Genomic DNA, 23,654 nt, shown 5'->3' on the forward strand with positions numbered 1-23,654 from the left:
GCTAGAGGTAACGTTAGAAAAGAGAAAACTTTTCTGAACGGATTAGCCAAGGAGACTTGGGGTTTTGCTGGCCCCCCCATCCTGGGTTGTTCTCTTCCTCCTGCCCATTGCTTCCGGGATAGGCTCCGGACCTCCCGCGACCCAGTAGGATAAGCGGTTTGGAAAATGGATGGATGGATGGACTTATGGTTTTTCCCCACAATGCAGAATTTCCTAGTAAACTGGATAATTTAAGCCAAACTTTAAAACTGTCCAATAGGAGGAGAGGTAAGCGACCTTCCTATTGGACTATCCTTACATTTGGCTTAAATTAGTTTTTTAGCTAATAAAAAAAGGACTGCATTGTGGAATACCCCCGCCCCCGTTCTCCGGCACTCGTGTTTTGTGTACAGCTAAAAATTCAGTTAAATGGGAAGGAAAAGCAGCACTGGAAATGATACAGAAACGACGCAGCACCGCGTTGTATTAAGCAAACGCAAAATCTACCCTTTGCAACTTTTGGTCAAAGCGGAACATCAAGTTAGATTAAACTTTATCATGCTTGGAGTTTAAAGTGTCCATCGAGGGACAGCAGGGACTTCTGCAGGCAGCGAAAGGGGATGAGAAATACACACGGGAGATAGGTGAGAATGTGTGTTAGGCTGTCCGAATTCATTAAGGTAAAAGGTGTATAATTTTTCATAATAAATAAAATAATGTTCTTGTTGCTAAAGGAAGTATACCTTGGGATGTATTAGGGCTTGGTTGTATAATAGATTATAATATAAAATTATATTCTAAGTATATATATATATATATATATATATATATATATATATATATATATATATATATATATATATATATATATATATATCCATCCATCCATTTTCCAAACCGCTTATCCTACTGGGTCGTGGGGGGTCCGGAGCCTATCCCGGAAGCAATGGGCATGAGGCAGGGAACAACCCAGGATGGGGGGGCCGGTCCATCGCAGGGCACACTCACACACCATTCACGCACACATGTGTTACGCCGGCCGATCAGGGAGGAGACAGACCCCGAAATGCGGAGACTTGGAGGTTTATTTCTCAGATCGGGTGGAACAAAAGCCAAGAGGGAGACGCTGAATCGTGGTCGAGGGGCAGGCGAGAGTCGGGAACCGTTGAGATCAGTCAGGCACGAACGGACGAGACGGGAATCCGGGGAGGAAGCAGGGAACGAGCAGCGAAGGCAAGTAGGTGAGCAGGGAGGACACAGTAGGCAAGACGGAACGGGAGGACAAAGCACAGAGAAAACACTCAGTAAGGCTCATCATAAGATTGGCAACAATACTTCGCATTGCCTGCTGGGAGAGTTGCGGTTAAGTAGCCGGCCGATCACTTTACGACTGTGTGGGCGTGACAACATACACTCCTACGGGCAATTTAGCAAGTCCAATTACCCTCAGCATGTATATATATCCATCCATCCATTTTCCAAACCGCTTATCCTACTGGGTATATGTATATACACACACACACAATGTATATGCACACTCCTTAAAGCAAAAATCTGTATTTAGCGTACAAAGGGACAGCAGCAGATAAAAGGAGACCAGAGTGAGTACAGATGCATCTGAGAGAAGCAATAGTACATTTGCAAAAATGCATTAATCCTGCCCCACCCCCCCCCCCCCCAAAAAAAAAAATATATATATGCCTAAGTGTCCCGGTTTTCCACAAATCAAAGATGGCAACCCTAACACGCACCCCACGACACCTCAAGCCCGGGCTATTTCTTCATTTATTTTGAATACTTCTTTGATCAAGTGAGAGCGATCTTGGCAGTGAAGGGCAGCCATGCCTGGCCGGCCCATGAAGCTGGGGGGTTAAGGGCCTCGCTCAAGGCCACCACAGACGTGAGCGTTCTGCTGAGGCCGGCCTCAAATCGGAGACCTTCCACTCACTCGTGTAAGTGTTAGGGTAACGTGTTCATGAAAGCATAGCACCCTGAGGACAAATATTCTCAAGAACATTAGAATCCCTTTTATTTGCCAAGCACATTCACAAGGAGCTGCAAGAGATGTTTTTCTGCTAGGTAGCTGCCTAGAGTTTACATGAGGTCATGGAAATATGTAAGCATAAGCAGGAGAATATGATGAGAAGGTAAGTTATTACATCTACCAGGCGTAATGCCTGAGTGGTAAGTGCAGGTACAAGATGTGTCTCTGTGGGTTCGGACTCATCAGAAGGTCATCAGTTCAAACCAGGTGGCTGGCAGAGTGATGTCACTGTTGGGCCCCCTCAGCAAGGCCCCTAACCCTAAGGGACACTGCCCAACCCTGCCTTCTGATCCCCAATTGTAAATTGCTTTGGACAAAACTGTCCAAATAAATAAAAATAGCAGAGTCTACCCGGGAGTAGGGGGTTATAGTGGGTGACTTGTTCCTGACCACACCTGGTGACCATATTGCTGTGATGTTTGAGTCTGTCTGTTTAATTGCTAACTGTCCTGTTTCTTCACCTTTTCCAAGATTTGTGGGTCTTCTCCAAAGCACTAGGTGTTCCTGCAATAAGCCCCAAATAAACAACTTCAGTCTATTCAGAGGCTTCTTGTTTGTTTGTCCTGCAGTACATGGAATCCTCCTCAAGCTCCAAAGTTCAAAGGCATCGATACTCTTCCTCCCTCTTCTTTGTTGTTCTGCTTCTATATCCATGACGAATCACAGGAAATATATATTTTCTGAATAAATCTGATCTAAGTCCTTAGAGATGTCAGTAACTTTGAAGATCTCTTTTCTATAGGGTCCTTCAGTGTCTACACAGTTCTTTCAGTGCAGCTTCTCTCATTGTATGTTCTGCTTACACCTGAAGTAGGTCTGGTGATAGTACCTTTCAATGTGGAACCCCTCCACTTCTCCATGTTTTGTCCTGACTGTGGTTTCTTCTCCAAACCTTCTTTATAAGGACAATGAGATGTTCTGGTGCACCAATCTTTCAGAGAGCATTCCATTCTATTATTGAAGACTTGGTTGTGGCAAATATAGCACGAGGTGTCACACATCTATATTCCCTTTCCGGTATCCCTTTGTTTTTTTTGGATTATCCATTGTGTGTCAGCAGTGAAGGTTCTTGTTCCTCTACCTTTCCTGAATCCTGCTTGTATATCTGGCAGTTGTCTTTCAGTGTTGGCTTTTATCTACATTGAACGATCCTTGGCATAATCTCGCTGGCATATAACGTTTTTTTTAATTAACTCGTTTAGAGAATATGGGTAATCATCAAATTCTCTTGGTTGTTGTGACTGCTGTGATCTCTTGTGTATTTCTTACTGCCTGGACCTTACCTGTAAGATTAAGATTAAAATTAAGATTAACTGTATTGATCCCAGGGGGAAATTCTGGATTCCTGTAGTGCTTGACTGTAATAGATAAGTAGATGTTGTGTTATAAATTAGCACCTATATGGTAGTCCTTGATGTAAACAGAGACAGACCCAGCGGCCAGACTGCACCTCATCGCCCCCCCGAGTTTTGGGGTGGTTGTCACCCTGGTGCGATCCTGACGCCAAGGAGATGATGCGGCTGCGCTGCTCCCCGCACCTCCATCTGACTCACTCCGCAGAAGGAAACTGTCACTTACTCAGTTATTTGAGGCGTGACTCACACGGTTCAGGTTCTTGCGACTTGCTGACAGATGAACGTCTTTGAGGAAGCTCTGGTTCCCCTAGCAGTAGTGCTGTGGACACTAAAGCTGTGCAATCTGTCAACCACAAACTAGAACCTTGGGGTTGATGTGTCTAATTAAATGCAACGTGTGACCGAGACTGATTTGTTGATGCATCAGTGGGCAGCAGAGTCACTCAGTGTGTAACATTGTCAACAATTACTTCCCTAGTCAGGGGGTCACATCCGACCAGATGAATTATGTGACTGGGGTCTGTTTGCCTATATGTCTATATAGCTAGTGTAGGCAAATGAGCGCAGGTCCATTGCTTATATTTTGTGAGTGTGTGTCTCATCTCCTGTGTGATGTGCTTTCCTAGGTTTGGCTTCAGACTGCCTGCTACCTTGTACTGGGCAAGTGGTTGGAAGATGTATGGATGATTCTGAACTAGAATTGCAACTTCCCGGGTATTTAGGTATCAACCGTGGTCCTAAGGAGATGCAGAGCGGAAAGATTAGCTGCCACCCCGTAGGACTCAATCACAGCTATCTTACTTAAAATGTTTGATGGGATCTGATATTTCCCATAATTCATAAACTAAATGCAGATCGGTCACTGGGAGGAACCGCTTTTCATATCGGTAATGTTTTTCAATTTCTTTGTCAGCTGACCTTATCGATATTTATTTTATGCAAACCCAGATGGACTTTATGGTTATTTATCACCAAGCTAAATTTGGCAGCTTTGGTAGTATATAGGAAAAAAGGAGAGGAGTCTTAGTAACCAGGACAGACCGGAGTATGAATCCCAGAATTGTGTATTAAAGAGGCCCACCGAGGAAGTCTAGCTCCTTTCCATATATTGCCGTCACATTGCAGGTACCAGGCTGGATAATGAACATCTGAGGAATATTGGTGATGGGAATTAAATAACGTCAGTTTATCTTATGAATAATAAGGTGTAACATATACTCAATTTTATGCTTCTAATTGTAATTAAATAACGTGTTATAAAGCCATCGGTGATTAAATAATGTGTAGATATCTTTACATCCTATTATGCTGGTAAAGAATGGTCTTGTCTGACTAAAAAAGACTTTATTCAGAATGATTTTATTCAAAAATGGTTTCATTCAAATGGAACATTGATAAGAAAGAAATTGGAGGATATTATATCGTGGCAAATTATTAAGATTCTGGGTTTTCTTGGGTATATTCATTCAAAGAGCTAGTTAAAAGATGTTTAAATCAAGAAGACAATAGCCCTTGCTTTAGTCAATTAGGAAAATCAGTTCCAATCATCTTTCTCCTTATTCAGCTTCATCCATATTTATGTGCATATTGTGTGTAAGTGTATTTCAGAGGGTCAGTGCAATTCATTTGGATTTTAGTATTTTTCAGTTCTTTGTACTAAATCCTAAAAGTTGTTTCAAAATGAGTTGGCAAAGAAACAAAATTAAATTATGTATCAGAAGAAGTAATTGGAATATTTTTATGCACTCCACTGAACCACTAACAAAGAGAATATATTCCCACGGTTGTACACATTGCCTCTGAACCTTGTGGAGAATCAGCCATCAGCAGGAAAAAAAAAAAAATCAAACGTAATTGTTACTTTTCCAACTCCAATGTTCGTAAAGCTGTTTGTTTATTTATTTATTTTTGCTCTAAGGCAAAACCATTAATAATATTGGCCAAGCACCAAGCAGTGTGTAATTTATAAAGAAAACCCAGGCACATGTTAAAGTAACTGTATTCGGATCTTTCTACCAGCTACCTATGTCAATTGTATCTGTTTGAAAACAGTACTTGTTCTATTAAAGATACGCAGATGAATACAATCTGGCACGGAACACAGTCTTTCACCAGATCTTTCACCATGTGATTCATGGGACATGCTCCAGAGAGCTGCTTCCCCTACCGGACATGTGGTGCTTGCAGATAACATGGTAACTTGCCCTTCCAAACAGAGATGTTCAATCATCGAGTCACTGGGATGGTGTAACATACTTCCAGCCTAGTCTGTGGTTCTCCCCTTTAGCTGATTGTGCTGCCGTGTTCTGCCTCAAAATCAGACAAGCCCAGCTGCCACCTAAAAGGTCAGCTTTCTCATGCGTATACCTTTGATGTCTTACGATGTTCAAAACGATTCTCGATTGTTCTTGTACCACCACATTTCTTCCTTATTATTCCTCAGACTCTTTGTTCCTCTGCTCTGCCTTCATTTTACGCCTTTCCTCGAACACTGCGTACGCAGCCTTCCTGGACTGTGGTCTGCGGTTTTTCTGAACAATGCCCTCATTTGCAGTGATAACATGCAACTTCAGAACGAGTTCAGTCTATAAGTTTTTAGTGCCAGCATTTCCCCCCCACCAGCATTCTCTCTGTGGCAGATTTCAGTGGTCCTGTAAAGGAAGTGAATCCTGCGTCACTGCGCAGTGCTCCAAGCCAGCCGCGCAGTGTAGGAGTGATGGGTTTCGGGCCAAGGGGAGAAAAGAAGCAGGACTAACAGTCTGTCTCCATATTTTCCCCGTCAGTGTCCGTGAGCATCTGCAAGCAGCACACAAATCGTTCAGGATGAAAGCATCGGAGGGCAAATCTAAGCATTTCACCCACCCTAACAGTCATAGAATGATTTTATTTGACAAGCTTAGACTTACTCTTGTTCTGTGAGTTTGTGTGCGTGGGGTGGGGGTGACTGGGGTCTAACTCTCCACGGAAGAGCGAGTCAGGTGACTGAGTGTATTTATATTGATTTTTGATTTCTTTCGTGTCGCCTTGAATCTACATTGACTACATCCCATCTGCATTGTCCCCAGTAGCGCTGGCCCTAGTGCTTATCGCAAATCCACAACCCACAATCCCTACCAGTTTACTTGTGCCCCCGTCCGGCCTTGAATCTGCAGGTTCCGAGTTTCTTGCCATTTGTTTCCACCTAAACAGCCCCCGGATTTGAGTTACCTTGGCCTCATGTCTGCTCAATCTTCTCTTTTCCTCAAAAAGGCAGAAATGTCTAAGAAACCTGTTCTTGGCTGCGAAATCCCTGCATCATCGGACGCTGTGCGTTGAGTGCTGACCCAACCCGAAATGCTCGTGCGCGCCGTAAACGATGTCACGGCAGGCTCGCAGTCTCAGTCTGGCATATTTTCAAAAGAATTCACAATATATTTATAATTTTTAATCTTCCTTTTGAAGCCACTCTGAAACGCCTTAGGATTGAGTCCCGAAACTGGTCAACATGTACAGTGGAATTTTCCAGATGATGATGAAAAACAGTCATTTATTTTATCGCTAAAGCATTTTCCAGGCTGTTTGGAGCCATCTAGTAACTGGGACACTTTAAAATAGGTTCTTCGGAGATCTTGCAGTAAACAGCGTTGAAAGCGTTTTGTTTGCAGTCTGGTGTCCCCATACATTATTTTTTTCCCAAGATGCACTTGACACAGTCCGTCCATAATTTAATGTTTCAGCCATAAATATGTAATAAACGATTTAACTTAGTTTTTTTTATTTATTTAGTCATTAGAACAATTACATAAATTCCCATAAAAAGCCAAAATGTCAACTTGAGTCTTTCCAGTCAACATGCAAAACTGAACTCACGTCAAATGTTGTTCAATGCAAAGGGTGTTATACCTTTGCATTGAAATCAAGAGGCAAACTACAGATGAAATATTAAATACACAATACCTATTTATAAAAGATAAAAAAAACCAATCCATCACACATAGCTGCCCTTTTTGGCTTAAGTGTCCGGTCAGTACACTTCAAATCAGGGGCTGTAAAGATGACATGTTATTAAAAATGTCTGGCTGCTAACTATACAAGCTGCGATCTTCTCCAGTAAAACTGGTCGGATTCCAGTTCCGGAGTAAATAGACAGTGTCAAAGTCAAAAAAATGTTCTGTATGTGATGATCCTGTGTTTTCCATTTCGTTTGATATGCCACAGCACAGACAAGAAGCTGAAGGAATGAAAGCATCCTACATGTTAGCATTATGAATAAATAATTTGTTCTTCACAGCAAAAAACAGCATAGACAATATACATTTAAAAAAAAGTAACACGTCATACCTGTCCATAGACTTATTGATAAATCCTGAATAATTACCAAGTAACATGAGCATTTGTCCATGATTACATGTTGAAGGTGGTGAGTTGACAGCGATCACTTGATTGCTGAATCGATTTGTCATTTTCCAGCACAGGGTAAATTATCCATCCAAGACGTTACTTGGAAAATGATTGTATATGATATCATACTGGTGTGGATTGAGGAACAGCTCCTTTCACGTTACAGATAACTGATCTCCAGCATTGTGTTTTTCTCAATCGGTTCCTCAGGCAGGGGTTTGAAATTACCGTTCTTGGTTCCGTTGAGCATCAACGGGATTGCGGTGACACCCCCAGAGCCGGGCTCTTTATCCTCGGCCTCCCTCTCGTTAATCCTTTGCTCTGAGGGGAGCAGCCTGGTGGTCCCTGCCATTCTACCCCGCTGTAGAAACGGAATTCTGGCACTTTCAGGCTGTGTGCCTCCATTCCCATTCTGTGTGATCCTACAGATCTCAGTCATCTCGGTCGCTTCCTCTCTGTCGTCCTCGTCCACGGCTGTGGTTTCTCTCAGGCTGTCCCTCCGCTCCAAGGCCCTCCTCCTTTCTCCAGGATGCTGCGACTGATCTGTTCCCAGCTCCTCCCGGCAATCCACCTTACGCGAGGAGCGACACAGCGCTTTTCGGAAACCCCGCTTGAAGTTGTCTGAGAGGAAGCCGTATAGTATGGGATTGGCACAGCTATTAGCATAGGACAGCACCACCACGAAGTAGTACAATCCTCTGAATTCCCCTGGTAGTATCAGCACCAGGTTTATGATGTTAAGGGCATAGAATGGCAACCAACAAAACACAAACACTGCAACCACAATGATAACCATTCGGGTGACTTTGCGTTCAGATTTTTTGCGTTTGCTCGAAGTGGCTCGAACCTTCTTTCCCGCACTGCGGACCTTGACCACGATAAACAAATAGCAGAGAGAAATCACCAGAAGCGGACCGAAGAAGCCGACGGTGGACGTGTAGATGATGAATGTCGTCTTCCAGATGTCTGCGGGCTCGGGCCAAATGATGTTGCAAGTCCCGGTGTCCTTAAGAACATCGGCAAAGATTACCACGGGCAGCACCACGATGAAGGATACCACCCATATCGTCAGGTTCACGGCCTTAGCTGCTTGGGGCTTGCGCCATTTGGACGAGCGGATGGGGTGCACCACTGCCAGGTAGCGGTCGATGCTCATCATTGTCAGGCAGAAGATGCTGGTGAACTGGTTGATTCCATCCACGGTCATCACCAGGCGGCACATGAACGAGCCAAAGGGCCAGGTGAGAAGAGCGTTCTGGACAGCCAGGAAGGGCAGGCCCAGCATGAAGAGCTCGTCGGCGATGGCGAGGTTCAGGATATAGATGTTGGTGACAGACTCAGTCTTCGAATAGTGCAGGACGATGTGGATGACCAAGGTGTTTCCGCCAAGGCCAATGATGCAGACTGTAATGTAGATAAGAGGGATGAGTATGCCCGCCACGCTAGGGCCAAAACCGCCGCCCGCACTGGTAGCATTCAGGAAAGTGTCATTTAGGAATGTTGGAGACTGGGAGAGGCTGGTATAGTGGGGAAAGATGGTACTGTTCCCCCATAAGTCTAGAAGAGTTGGGTTCACATCTGATCTTGGGGGAAGCTCCATGGAGGTAGTGGGGAAAAGCATTGGATCTTCGTCAATGATGACCCATTAGTCCTGGAAGGGAAAAGGCAAGGGGATCAGTCAGAATCACACCACAAAGGTCATGTGTTTCTTCAGTCATTAATCATTTTGTAATCGTGCAGCTGATATCAATGATTGCATACATTTACAATCAATGGAGAAATTTTCATGGTTTCAGAGTCTTTGTGACCAGCGGAACTGTTTACTGATTATTCAAACGACCACATCCAGTCACTCTCGAATGATCCACTAAGGTTCGGCATGGAAAGGAAAATGACAGAAAACGCTAGACAGACATTTGAGATCTGAGAAATGGACGCACTGGTGCATTTTGTGGGCCCTGTCTGTGGGTGTTGCTGCCACCTAGGAGGTGAGATTTCCATGGATGCTTATGGACTGAGATTTATTCTGACGGCTCCGTCTGCTGCTGCAGCTCAGGCTGAACGGAGAAAAATACACTTTCTTTGCACGGTAACAGCTTTTTTCAATAACCATTTCAAAATTCATATATTCCGAATGATCAGCTATTTCAGAATTTCATTTCCCTGTAAACCCGGTAGGAGGAAGTATATTGAAGTATATCAATATACTTCCTTCCATCCATCCATCCATCCATCCATCCATCCATCCATCCATCCATCATTCATTACAATCCCATGGATGAGATGCCAGGCAACCTGAGGTTTCACACTCACATGCTAACGGCAATTTAGAAAAACAAAAAAAAAAGACTGGTTCCCTTCTCTATTTTCAGTCTTTAATGCGCTGTTGTGGATGTCGATGCACCTCGATCCCGCGCTCAGCCCGCACCAGAATGGCTAATAATTCACATCCTATTGCCATTAAGGCTGAGTGCCTGACCGCAGTGGGGAGAGTGGGGCTCTGCAAATTCATGCCTCCCAGTTCCTGTGGATGGAGTCATACGTTTGGAATGAGCCTGGAGTCACTCGTATTAGAAGGATCATTTTTAACTCGTGTTCACGCACACACACTTGCACCCAGGATCAAACTGGGGGGGGGGGGGGGGGGCACGGCCCGTCTGCAGGTGTGGGAGCCGTCTGTGTACGAGCCTCAGTTTGCATCCTTTTAATACTGCAGAACGGTATCGCGTACACCGCGTGGGCGTATTGCTACAGTAATCGTTAGATAATGCCGCCTGATTTGGAACAGAGCGCCGGTCGGCTGGACTGAAAGCGCAATCAGGCCGTAATCGTACCATCTGGGACAGTCATTTTCAGACATGCCAGGAATTTGCCAGCATCACGCAGAATTTTGAGTTGCAGGGACTGAGCATGGCGACACTGGGTGAAGCAACTGTTTTCGGCAGCAATAGAAATGGCAGGAACACCGAATACGACAGCACCATCTAATCAATTATGCCTGATTACACTTTATAACAACCTAAGCCTTCGCTCCATTCACACACACACACACACACACATACACACACCACCTACCCAACAATACTCTCCACACATTTGGGTTACCCTTCGGTTTATGCCTTGGCATAAATAATGGGGGATGCCTGTCTTTGTTGCTCTTGTTGCTGGTCAGTAGTTGTTTTGTTGTAACTATAGTGAATGTAACTATAGTGAATGTAACTATAGTGAACGTAACTATAGCGATACAGCTCAGGCAGTGTCCATCCTCAGTTTAGTCCTTAAGGGTGAATAGAGGCAAGACAACTGGATAGATGGTTTTGCTCACTGTACACTATTGATACCACTCTGGGGCACATTCAAGGATCCCGTTAGCCTTTTTTCCACCCTTTAAATCCAATAAAAATAATTTAAAAAAAATCTATCCTCCCCTTTCAACCCAGACACAAAAGTCACAAGCTGTGTTGTTAATCAGTGTATTTACTTCTGCTGAGAGGACATTTATCACATATACTGTGTCTGTATCTCTTGTTGGAATGAAGAGGAATTTTCTGTGAGAAATGTATGCATTTGCAAAATAAAACTCAAACTTACAACAGTGGGTTATGCACAGTGGAGTCTGTAGTGTACTATAAATGGAAACAAGATTTTTTCATTATTATTAAAAATCAAACACACCTCCGCAATCGTGGGCTTCAAACTGGCACCCAGCTCCGCGTGAGCTTGCATGCTCCCTTTGCGTTTGCACCAGGCTCTCTGCCAAACTCTGTGCAGTTCAGTTTAGATACACTTGTTTGCATGTGGCCTGCGGTGAATGGGTGACCCCCCCCCACCCACCCCCCCTTTGCCTGTGATTTGTGGGACAGGGTCTGATCACCACATGCTAGACGGGCAAGAACTTGGAGCAGAGAGACAAACCTTTTTGTTACATCTAACATGAATGTCTGGTGAAAGACAATGTTTTTAACACTTAACGCCCGACAGAATAACACCCCATTTACAAACTTAAGTCTCTCTTTTATACAGTATTGTGTGGACATTCCAACTGTTTAACTGTATTATTTACATCAGCAGTACATTTCTCCAGCTTCCTGTCACCCGCTGAACAATCCAAGCATTTTCCCATGCACCTGTGAAAATCGCTGCCTTATTACAATTTGTTCTCCATCAGAAGCAACCATAAACTGCTATTATATTCACACAAAAAAGGCTTTAGTAGGTACTGAGGGTAGAGCGGCTATGACAAAGGCAGAACATGATGATGAAGTAGTTTCATTACTGGTTGGAAACCTTAGGTAGACATTTCAATTAGAGCTTTATGGAACCTCGGTTGTGATCTGGACTGGCCCTGCAACTGAGGTAGAAAACTCAGTGTGTGGCAAATAGTGGCACTCCTATGGTGCTTTCATCACACGGATTCTCAAAGAACAAAGAAAAAGGCATACAATTCAATCCCATTTATCTATCCAGTCATCCATCCATTTTCCAAACCGCTTATCGTTCTGGGTGGCGGGGGGTCCGGAGCCTATTCCGGAAGCTATGGGCGCGAGGCAGGGAACAACCCAGGATGGGGGGCCAGCCCATCACAGCCCATTTATCTATGTCCATTTTTATTTATTACTGTGCAGTGTGCTGTAGATGCTCATTTTGTCTGAACACAATCAGTGCATATAAGATATAAATCAATCTTTCAATCATCTATCCAGGAAAGCGTATCTGTGAGCTTAGAGGTAACTCCAGGAAGCAGAGAGCACAAGATAGGGGACACCCTAGACAGGGTATTTACCTACTGTAGCCACATGCCTTTGTACCTGATGAGGCACCTGAAGTTGTTAGAGCAGTGTTTTGCAATCCAGTCCACGGGGTCATTTTGCGGACTGTTAAGCAGGGAGTTGAGGGAGCAAAAACGTGGACCGTTGGGAGGGGGGGGGGGGGTCCCTGAGGACCAGGTTGGGAAACACTGACTTAGAGGAAATCTAAAGAAATGGGGGAAGAAAAATGGAGTGCAGTGGTGTGCAGTTGCAGTGCAGGCAATGAATGTAGCACATACAGTCAGGGTAGAAAGATGCACTGTTAGCACCGTCACAAAGGTGTGATACTGTGCCAACAGGTATGAATTGCTGAGGCTCGAGATGAAGGAAGATTGCAGGAGAACAAACAGGATGAGAAACAATGTCACCAACAGAAAACAGCAGCAGCAGATGCCTCCCCAGTAAGAAGCAAGCCTGTGATGGATTCATGGCTGACAGTGCCATTGTTTCCTTGCCCATATAACCGCCAAGCAAGGCCTCGCTCGTTGACTAATTAGCGCACCCTGAACTGTGGACAGGACAGAGCCAAACGGGAGCACAAAAAGGTGCTTATCATGGGTGGTCAAGCACTCCCTTGGCTGCCTCGCCCCAGGCACTCTGTGGAAGTGTGAGCAGCCCAGATGTAGCTGCCCGGCTGCCCCATCAGCTCTTCACTGCTAATTGCCCAGGAGTTGGTCGTCCTGCCCACATACTGCAGCTTCTGAAGAGTACTACCCAGTCCGCGGCCCGTCTGTCTCCCCTCGAGGAACTCCAGGGAGATTTTAACTGGCGTTACTGGAATAAACTGACATCTGTTTCTGGAAAAAAATAATGTATAGGATACTTCAGGACATGACAGGGCAGTTTTTGGGAAGGTGAAGCTTCATCAGCTCCCAGAGGGGAAGCCGAGCTCCACCGTGCAGCAGAACATTCAGGAAAAGCAGAGGCTGGCCTGTGGGTGCAGGCCTGAGCCTTAGCGAGCGAGTGGAGAGGGGAACACATGCGACATTCCTGCCCGCTGCAGTTTAGCAGATCAGGAAATCAGACATAATTGGTTTGGATTTTGTTTCTCAGTCAAACTCTTGATATGGTAATCTCCCTCACCCCCGTACAATTGGGCTAAGTGAGTAAATGTTTTAAGAAGAAAAAAAAAAAAACCATATGATTCACTTTTCCTGTTGCATGCAAAGAAGAAATGCCGCCGGGCATGGAGAAAATAAGCGGCACTGTGGATGAGGTGCGAGATTCGAGCACTCCTGTGGCAGAGCAGCTGGCAAACCGCACACGGGCACAGGTGCGGACACTTAGCGACTCCGCGCTCGGGGCGACAGGAAGCACGTGGCACCGAATTCTGCACGCCGCCGCTTTTGTGTTACAAGCTCGATGGGACGTTCTGTTCAATTAGCAGTCAGCGGAGCCGCGGCTCCGGCAGCCGTCTCTCCGCGCGCGATCACCTTCGAGCAAGCGGCACCCCGCCTTGTCCCAAATAATATATGCGGGGAGGGCAGGGAGGAGGGGGCAGGGGATCGGCAACATGAACGACCTTCATTTCTGAAAGTAAGGCCAGCTGTGTGTAGTGTGCCGAAGCTCAGATGTTGGCTGTTGCTCGAGTGAGTGGAGTCTGCTTGCTGGAAAATGACTTGCAGCGATGCAATTCAGTAACGCTGAGCTGAGTCAAGGTCCTCAGTACCACACTACTTCTTTCTTTGTCGGTATCTTGAATTTTCCTTACCGGTTGTCATTTAATTGACCATTTCTTAAGGATTTTAATCATGCTTAGATGATTCTAAGGCGCAAAAGACTCCATTAAGCCATTAAAACTGTTTAGGTCGAGTGTAACTAGTGACTGAACAGGACGTGCTACATCCATTGTTATTGGGTGCACAGGTTGTAAAATGCATCTGATTTGCCAAGCCTGGATTATTAATATGTTCCCAAACTTCAAGAACACGATGACACAAATCAATAACATACAGTATCAGTCTCAAACTATGATATGTTAATCACATAAATGTGTCGTTGATGGCCACAACGACACAAATGCTAGAGCCCTCGAAGCAATGGGGAGTAGCTCGTGCGTGTCACATGTCTCCTGAAATTGCAGTCACATGACGTGTGCAATTAGTCATTAGCCACAGTTTCCTGGAGGGAATGTCCATTTAGTGAGAGTCTAATGCAATTGGATTTTGTTGGCGTGAAGATAGCAGTGGAAGAGGAACTGGAGTAAAGTCCAGTGAAATGGATGCACCAAATGTGCTCTCTTTTCAGAACCACGGAATGGGAGAAATTAAGGTCCAATCTGATTTCGTAAGTTCATCCACTATTCAGGCCTTTATGTTGTTTACCAATTGCCTACCTGGAATTTGTTTGTGTTTACTGTGAAACAAAAAAATCAGCCTCATGTTTGTTCAGTCCCTGACGGCACTTGCAGCTTCAGGGGGTAGAAACAGAGACTCACCTGGTGAAGTCTGTGGCCATTCTCCCTCCCCTCTCTGCTTGCCATGCTCCACACGTTCTGCCCGTGTGTCATTAATCACTCCCCTGCCTGCTGTTTGATCACAGCAGGGAGGCTGGAAAACAGGCCCAATCCTCCCAGTCCACACCCTGTCTTCACCTTGACCAGTGCTGCTTTCTGTTTGCCTCACAAGTCAGAAGTCAGAGCTGGGAATGATGTTAACGGCATTCAGAACAAGTAGCCAGGTTAGCCATTAGCGGTACCAGTTTTAGCCACGTTCATTGTTAGCCATTCTTAGCAATACGGGTTGATAACGCATCGCAAGGTATTTTGCACTTAAAAACACTGTAGCAACACGTCCATACTGTAGATAGAGGTTTGGGCAGTACTCTGTGTGCAACCGATTAAATGAGACACAAGAAAAAACACAGACATGAAGTAAGAACAGTTAATTACTACAGCTTTTTACTGTGTCAAAGGATGCATGGAGCAACCATCTCGAATTCTGAGGCTGGTGTTATAGAGGTTCATCTGACTTTCCGAGTCAGAATTCCAGTTGAAATGTCCGACTAGGCACTAGGAAATCCCAAGACATGAGTTGAAATGGAACACGCCATTAATTTCTTGTTTTTTCCCGACTCAAGCTCCGAAACTAAATGCACTAAGAAAATCTGCTTAACTACAACATAACCTTGGTTCAGATCATCCTTCATAGAGTCTGTTGTTTTTGATCCAGGTAAATAAAAGATCTTATGTGTATATGGTTGCTCCACATGATGTAACTGAGATTAGCAGGCCCCTCGTTTTCCTCATTAAGAGAAGAGGCTCAGCACCAGGAGGACCACTGAGGAAATTGCCGGAAAACTTTCAGGAAAATGGGAGGACCTCTGTGCACTGATGTCCCAAAACAACCGTCAAACATCAGACGGGAATCAAGGGATCAAATCGCAAGTCGATACAGCAGAGGCAGGAAGGCATGAGCCGCCCGGATCGGCAGCAGGAAACGCAAAAACCCAAACTGCTGAAGGGACAGAATTTCAATTGAGCGAAATGCCGCTTCTGTCAGCCGGAGAGTCGCGTGGCCGTGAAGAGGCGCTAATCGCTCAGGAAAAGCATGGCGAGTGTTTACCACAGCTGCCTGCTCTCTAATCTTCCATGAAGGCAGCATCCTGATGAACAGATGCAGCCCCTAATGTGGATGATGTGGATAAGTCCTCGAATTTTACGGTCAGATCAAGAGGTCAACTGTCAGATCAGAAGTTCACTCAAGGTATTAATCGTTTAAACGGTAGGGTGACCGGTGCTGCTGTAGCTGTTGGTGTTCTGACGCTAAGATCAAAATACCATAAGGTTATTAATACTAATTGGAGCCAGGCTGAGCCAGTGGGTATGATGGTGATATGAAACCTCCAGGGCTGTGGGTTTGATTCCTACCCCTAGCTTTGGGTATGGATACTACACATTCTCCCCATTTTCACGTGGGCTCCTCCAGGTACTCTGATTTCCTTCCATAGACTAAAGACATGTGGTTCGCATGAACTGGTGTTAAACTTGCTTAAAGTGCATTAGTTTGTGCCCTACGACGTGACCGGCCTCGTGGCTTAATTCCTTCCAGGAATAGGTTTGTCCCCCCAACACCCAAACATACTTCCAAATCTTCACACACGTGGACCATCCAGTTGATGCTAATGGTTCTGTGCGCACTATGCAACTCCGGCTGCCTTAGCCGATAATCACATTCAAATGGTCATGGAGGAAAAAGTGGGTAGTTTATGGGGGAAGTGGGCTGTTGCCGATACATATGAGTCATGAAGACAGGTTGATGATGGGCGGAAGAACAGCAGGTGGCTGGGGATTTGTACTGGTAACCAAAAACGACGTAGGTTCGAATCTCGCAAGCGCAGCCCCACAGCTACGTTTAGCTTTTCTCCACAGGTATTCCGTCAGTGGACAAAGTGGTAAATCAGTTGCTAGTTCTGAGTTATTTAAAATGCGAGAGTTGCTCCCGGTTCTTTGGATGTGGGTTAGGGAGAACAAATTATATAACAAACGTGGCGTGCCTTCAGCAGGCAGATGTTTCTGGTGGCTCAGTAAATCCGTTTCTCACACCAGAGCCAGACACGGGTCTGTCATCCTTCCCGACTACTCTGATGGGGAGGAGGGCAATCATGCATCCTCAGTGCTCTGCAGGGGGACGGCTGCAACTCTGCTCGCATGTCTGAGGAGTTATTAAGCTGGCCATGCCTCCACCTGGGGGGAGGCTGCGCTGACACCTCCAAGAGGCCAGTCAAAGATAACATTTATCTCAGGGCAGGAGGCTTATGATAACCACAGCTGCAACTTTGGATACTGCATCCTACACTGAGCGATATGTTGATCAGAACAGAACATTTGCTTTTTACGTTAATAAAACTGTATGCACGCACAAACACATTCATTTCATAATGAATCATTTTGCAATAAAATATCACTGTGACTAAACTAGAATTATTAAATTGTACTTTTTGTGTACACTTTAAATTTAGCAAAATTCATTATTACTATATTAAATAAGTACTTTCAAAGCACTGGAAACGTGAGAGGAAACTACACAAATAGTAACAGAATAACTATAGCACGTTGTTAACGTTGTATAACAATGCTATGCATTACCATTTAATACACGACTAGTTTAATACATATTTAGTTCGGTTTAATAAATGTCCGAGATCCGGGATGTATTACCCTAAAGTATAAACAGCCGGCGTATTGTAGCCTGTAAACATTTTACAACAGAGAAACGTTTACATACGTTACATAAGCTTCCGTATATATCACATACATTTCATGTATATTAGTTCATTTGCACACGTGGCTAAAACAATCGCCAATGTCACAGACATTATCAAAGATATATTTCTTCCGACAATTATACCAGATTGTAAACTGAACTTACCTTTATCGGAATGTTTTGGTTTTTCCTCCCGAAGAGTCCAGGTATAAATGCTTGAATATCAACTATATCAAAATAGTTATAATAAATAATAATAATAATAATAATAATAATAATAATAATAATAATAATAATAATAATGTATTCCACTTAAAAGTACTGTTCCTTAAAATATGGCACGAAGGGAAAGGTTGTGCGCTCCTAACTCCGCAGGTACTAGGGATGCCAAATGACTCAGTATTACTACCATTCTTCACTCGTAACCAGGTAACTGCTCTGTGGCTCGCGCGGGCGCAGGGAGTGGAATGCAAGGTGCGGAATTATCCGCTCCGCTTGTGAGCGCGCCTCAGAGTGCGTGAACGCGCCTGTATGTGCGTGGGTGTGTGTGTGTGTCTGTGTCTGTGTGAGCGCATACGTGCCTATATGCAGCGCGCTTACTTACATTTGCGGAAAGCGACCACGTGATGAAACTTGGTTTGCCTAATCCAGGTGACGATTTGCGTTAGTGCAAAAATACACGAATAAAATGCAAGTTAAAATGGAGTAGGGTAATTCGGGTAATAAGATTCCGAAGTGAAAACGGCAGTGTGATCGGTACTGTAATATGACTAGTTTTTAAATCTGATTGATCCATATATTTTGTGGATTATCCGAATGATTGTGCATGCCCACGAAAGACAATGAAAATAATACCTTCATTAATAAGTATTTGGAATACTTTGATGCAATAATTTATCTTGACGATAAAAACGTTGAAGTAATTGTTTTCACACTGAGGTTAATGGCTCCAATTGTTTTCCTCTGCCTAGAGTTTAATTTCTTTTGTTTTCTTCCTACAGCGATTTTGCTTCCCAAACGCTACAGGGCAGACGGCAGTTATTAATGTTAGACGTTTATTTGAGTCTGCTTACAATAATTGGGGTGCAAGAGTTAATTTTCAGAAATTACGCATATTGTGGTTAGGTGAAAATGCACGGGAGGAATACATTTTAATAGTAGTAATAACAGTTAATTTCGCACACGCGCATCACTGACGCATGCCATGCCCCGGCTTTCGGCATCTGTAGTGACGCCCACGCTGTTGAGTGGTTAATTGTTGATTTGTGTTTCAGGGGCAGACATTGCTAGAGTTTTAATCACTCGGTAATGATGTATTTAATTATTCCATAAACACCGTCTTTTCTTTCCCTTACCCAATTTCATTTTGGCCTTACGTAGTGCTCCGGATGTCTTTGTAGGAGAACGAATGTTCAAGTCTGCAGAGTGCTGGGGCTCCCTGTTTTGCGGTATGGCTGCGAGATACTGTACGAATGCTATCCGGTGACCTGAAACGAAGACTGGACTCCTTCTGTATTGTGTCTCTTTGGGGAACCCTTGGGTACCACCTGTTTGACTTTGTGTCGAATGTCCCGAATGAGCCACATTACCTGCATAGTAAGGGAGCATCAGTTACGGTTATCAGTTCACCATGGTGAAATGGCACGATTCTCTGAGGGTGAACCGGTTGCAGGACCCTCATTCCTGAGGACCTGGGCAGCTGGACCAGGCCAAGGGGACGCCAATGTAACACCTGGCTGCGGTAGATAAACAGCCATTTCTGGAGGGTGGAACTGGACTGCAAGTCAGGCTGGAGGTGGGTGTGTCGGGGGGGGATCACCAAACGGAATCTCAAGGTGTTTCATCATGTGATTGGTGTGGCATCGAGCTGTACCAGCACATGCTCCTCAACCTGACCTGACCTGACCTGCTACATGAAGAGCATTAACTTCCCTCAGGACATAAAGATTTCCACAGCATGATCTATAATGTCTATATTTTCTACTGTGTTGTTGCATTGTTTTGTGCTTCCATACATATGCAGCAGCATTTTTCTTTCTCATTTGCAGTAACTAACAAAAGTCTTATTTCAGTGGCTAATTATGTGCTTGTCTTGGTAATGCTCTTTCTCTGCTGCTCAATATACGCGTGCAATTACTCGCATTGACGTGCAACTCGGTTAAGAACTTCCTTCCAAATAATTGCAATGTAACTAACACTGCTTTCTGTATATGAATTGTTAGCATATTGGGGTATAAATTACAGGATATCTAATCATGAGGTGGCAGGGTGGTTCAGTGTGTGTGTGCGTGTGTGTGTGTGTGTGCGTGCGAACACCCTGTAATGCACCGGCATCCTATCCCAAATGTACGCTGCCTTGTATTTTCTAGGATAGGGTCCAAGCTCTGCATAAATTCTATGGAAGGTGGCTAGACGGTAAAACGGATAGGAATTTATTGCAATTAATTATTCGTCAATAATTTGAGTGAAGGCAGAGGTGATGCAGACCCTCTCCAGAATTATGGCGGCAGGATGTCGGAATCTGGGCGCCTTCCAGTGCAGAGAACTCGGAACATCAGAGCACGGAAAATGCCGAGTCGTAATTCATGGAATCCGCCTGCCTTTGAACTGTGGGAGGAAACTGAAGTAGCTGACACTGCGCCCACACAAACATGGTGAGCGCGCGCACAAGCTCCACCCACGTGTTTGGCTGGGGGCAGGAGGCGGTGGCGGCACCCCCCACCGAGCCGCGATTCGCCAGATGCCCGGTGGAGCCCCATGGCCGACACCTTAGCAGCGAGTTTGTGTTCTACATCTGCCAAGAGGACACACCTGCCTGCAACGCAGACTATTACAGATGCAGGAACTTCTGCGGAAGATGAGTCACAGGGTGACAGTCATTGGGGCACAAATTCTCAAAGTTGGGAGTGTGTGATCAGGAGGGAAATGATGCAGAAAAATTTTAACCATTTTTAAAAATGATATCTTTGCATCTCTCTCCACATTTTCTGTATCCTTCACTCTCTTCCCACCTTAACCTGCTTTTTGTTTGTTTCTTAATAATATTTGGAAATGGAATTCCTGTTGTTTAAAATCATTTGTGTGTGTGTGTATGTGTGTGTGCGTGCACGCATATGAGTGGCTCAGATATACCCATATTTCCCCTTGATGTGGTAAAAACCTGTTATTTTGACATTGTGGGGACTATATTTTTGGCCCCCACAAGGGGAAATTCAGTTTTGGAAAAATCTGTGACTGCAGTCAAAAAACTAAAAATGCTAAAACATTCATATTTTGTTTGGTTAATTGTTGGCGGCATGGTGGTGCAGTGGTTAGCACTGCTGCCTCACACCTCTGGGACCTGGGTTCGAGTCTTCGCCTGGGTCACATGTGTGCGGAGTTTGCATGTTCTCCCCATGTTATCGTGGGCGTGGGGTTTCCTCCGGGTACTCCGGTTTCCCCCCACAGTCCAAAGACATGCAGAGGCTAATTGGAGTTGCTAAATTGTAGGAGTGCATGTGTGAGGCTGGCCCGCTTGCCTCGTGCCCATTGCTTCTGGGATAGGCTCTGGATCTCCTACAGCCCAGTAGGATAAGTGGTTTGGAAGATGGACGGTTAATTATGGTTAAGGGCTGGGTAGGGTGTCGTTAGGGTTTTGCCTGTAGAAATGAATGGAAAGTCCCCACAAAGATATGAGTACAGGTGTGTGTGTCTGTTTTATTCATCAACCATGGAAGAATACCTTTGAGAACATTTGGCCTTGCCATGGCTCTGATACATAGCTGCTCTCTGCGCCAGTGAATTCGGTTTACGACCTTCATGAGCTGCCCTTTCAGGGTGAGCATGTAGTCGTGCTGTAGTTGTGCCTGTACCCTGCTTACAGGAAGAGCCTGTAGCTGTGCCTGTACCCTGCTTACAGGAAGAGCCTGTAGCTGTACTGGTACCCTGCTTTCAATTTGCAGTAAACTCAGCCGGGCAGGTGAACAGGGCTTGGAGGCAGATGGCGATGAGGGGCTAATTGCTACTACTTCCCGACAGGCTGCTATTTTCCTAATTTTTATCCATTTAGGTGTTTAGCACTTTTTTCAAAACCTGCCTTTTCCACCTGCACTATATAAAGCATTTTCGTAATATTCCTGACAGAATGGCTTGGTAATGGTTTGGATGGTTGTCAAATATGATATAGCGTAGGAACAAGAAGATGGATTTGAACAAAAAAGAAAGGAACTGTCCTTACGAATATGCTTTTTGACTTTCCCCCCTATTTTTCCTCATATAAAGATTTTTCTTTCTCCTGCATTGTGTGGTGCACTCAGTCACCCTGATGACAACCAGCAGCAAACGCCATGTTTGTCTGAGTCCCACTAGCTATAACTATTGTAAATGTCTTGTGTTTAATTTTTGTTTTCCAATCCAGAATGGTTTCTACAGTGTGGTGCAGAAATGCTTTGAGTTTTGCCTTCTGTATGAAAGTAGAACATGTTTGGTTTATCAGTCCATATGGGGCACTTTGTTATTGTTGCATAAATTAAATATCTGTCAGGCGTCTTATTTTATTTATAATAACAGATGCCTTTGTCCTGGAGCAGTTGGGGTTAAGAGCCTTGCTTAGGGGCTTGATGACGACATCACTCTGCCACTCATAGGATTTGAACCAGCAACCTTCTGATCCCAGGCGCAGCAACCTCACCCACTGAGCTACAAAGCACTCTCTTGATTTAGCCGAAGCGACAGAGTTAAACTGCCGAGAGGATTATGCCTTTCCCCAGTCAGCAGTTCAGGCACACAATGGCAGAATTCCTACATGGCCTTTGATCCGTAACCTATGTCCAGCGCTGATGTGGACATTGATCCTCACTTCCTCTCCACCGCACCACAGAGGACACCACCCCCGAGATCTCAAACCCCACCCTCTGCTGTAGACTAGACATTACTGCTGGAAAGTAGGGAAAACCCAGCAAAGCTTCACACAGGCAATGCAGTGGATGTCAAGGAATGTGACAGCTACCTCTCTGCAGTTTGCTACCCTCCTTTTAAGCTTTTGGAAGGAGCCGCAGCTGTGGAAGACATCCTGCAGAGTACCACTGCAGAGTACCACTGCAGATTCCAGACCAGCAGTTTTAGCACCATGAATAGCTCTGGATGGCTGTTATGGAGACAGCTTTAGTGACTTGCACAGGCAATCACAGTGTGTTGGGGCACGACCCACCAAACAAGCAGACAATGATTTTTAAGGCTTCAGGGCTGTGTGTCAGAGATCCTGATGAACTTCACGAAAGCACCCCGAGTATCTGGCCCCTCTCCCTCTCTCTCTCTGACACAGACACACACACACACACACACACACGGTCTCAGGTGATTCCCGTGTCGTCAGGTTGACGGTGGACGTGAAAGGGAACACAGGACATTTGTACAGAACTTTGTCACATGGTGCATCAAGAATTACTGATGCCTTCAGTAAAAGAAGTGAACTTGTGATGAACTTCTGCTGTTCCAGGAAGCCTATTACACCAGATCCAGGGTGGAGGAGATGGCGTGGCTATACAAGCACCTACGAGTCCACTTAAACTGGAGATCCAACCAGATGGACCATACAGATAGTCTGTATGAGAAAGGCCAGAGTAGGCTGTTGGTATGAAGACTGCTAAGTTCTTACAGGGTTTTCACAGTGCAGAAAATGACGAGTTATGAGACAGTCTGAAGTAGCCAGCATAGTTTGGTATGTTCTGTTCTGCAAGAAGTGCAACCTCATGAAAGGGGACACAAGGCGACCTTGGGCAAGTTCTGTTAGGACGATGTTGGCTTTCCCTTTCAGGGTGCTACATGCATGACCACCTTCAGACCTCACTTCATCCCAACTTATGTACCAAGAAGTGTTACTGAGGCCAGAGGCGGTATAATTCTT

At 44.9% G+C, this 23,654-nt stretch overlaps 1 protein-coding gene across 2 annotated transcripts; it reads right to left on the reverse strand.

Moving 5' to 3' along the window:
* Positions 1-6,861: 6,861 nt before the first annotated feature.
* Positions 6,862-18,510, reverse strand: LOC125742004 (somatostatin receptor type 5-like). 2 transcript variants are annotated; one of them, XR_007397975.1, is made up of 3 exons: positions 17,936-18,510; positions 7,699-9,409; positions 6,862-7,588 (listed from the first exon to the last, which is right to left on the reverse strand). XR_007397975.1 is itself a non-coding variant. In XM_049013582.1 (2 exons), the coding sequence occupies exon 2, from the start codon at positions 9,377-9,379 to the stop codon at positions 7,919-7,921; it is 1,461 nt and encodes a 486-aa protein (XP_048869539.1). In that variant the 5' UTR covers positions 9,380-9,409; positions 17,936-18,510; the 3' UTR covers positions 6,862-7,918. The 2 variants fall into 2 exon arrangements, 1 of the variants encoding a protein (XP_048869539.1); XM_049013582.1 differs by having other exon boundaries at positions 6,862-9,409.
* Positions 18,511-23,654: the final 5,144 nt, after the last annotated feature.

This window comes from Brienomyrus brachyistius, chromosome 5 (assembly GCF_023856365.1).
Source record: "Brienomyrus brachyistius isolate T26 chromosome 5, BBRACH_0.4, whole genome shotgun sequence".
Lineage (NCBI taxonomy): Eukaryota > Metazoa > Chordata > Actinopteri > Osteoglossiformes > Mormyridae > Brienomyrus > Brienomyrus brachyistius.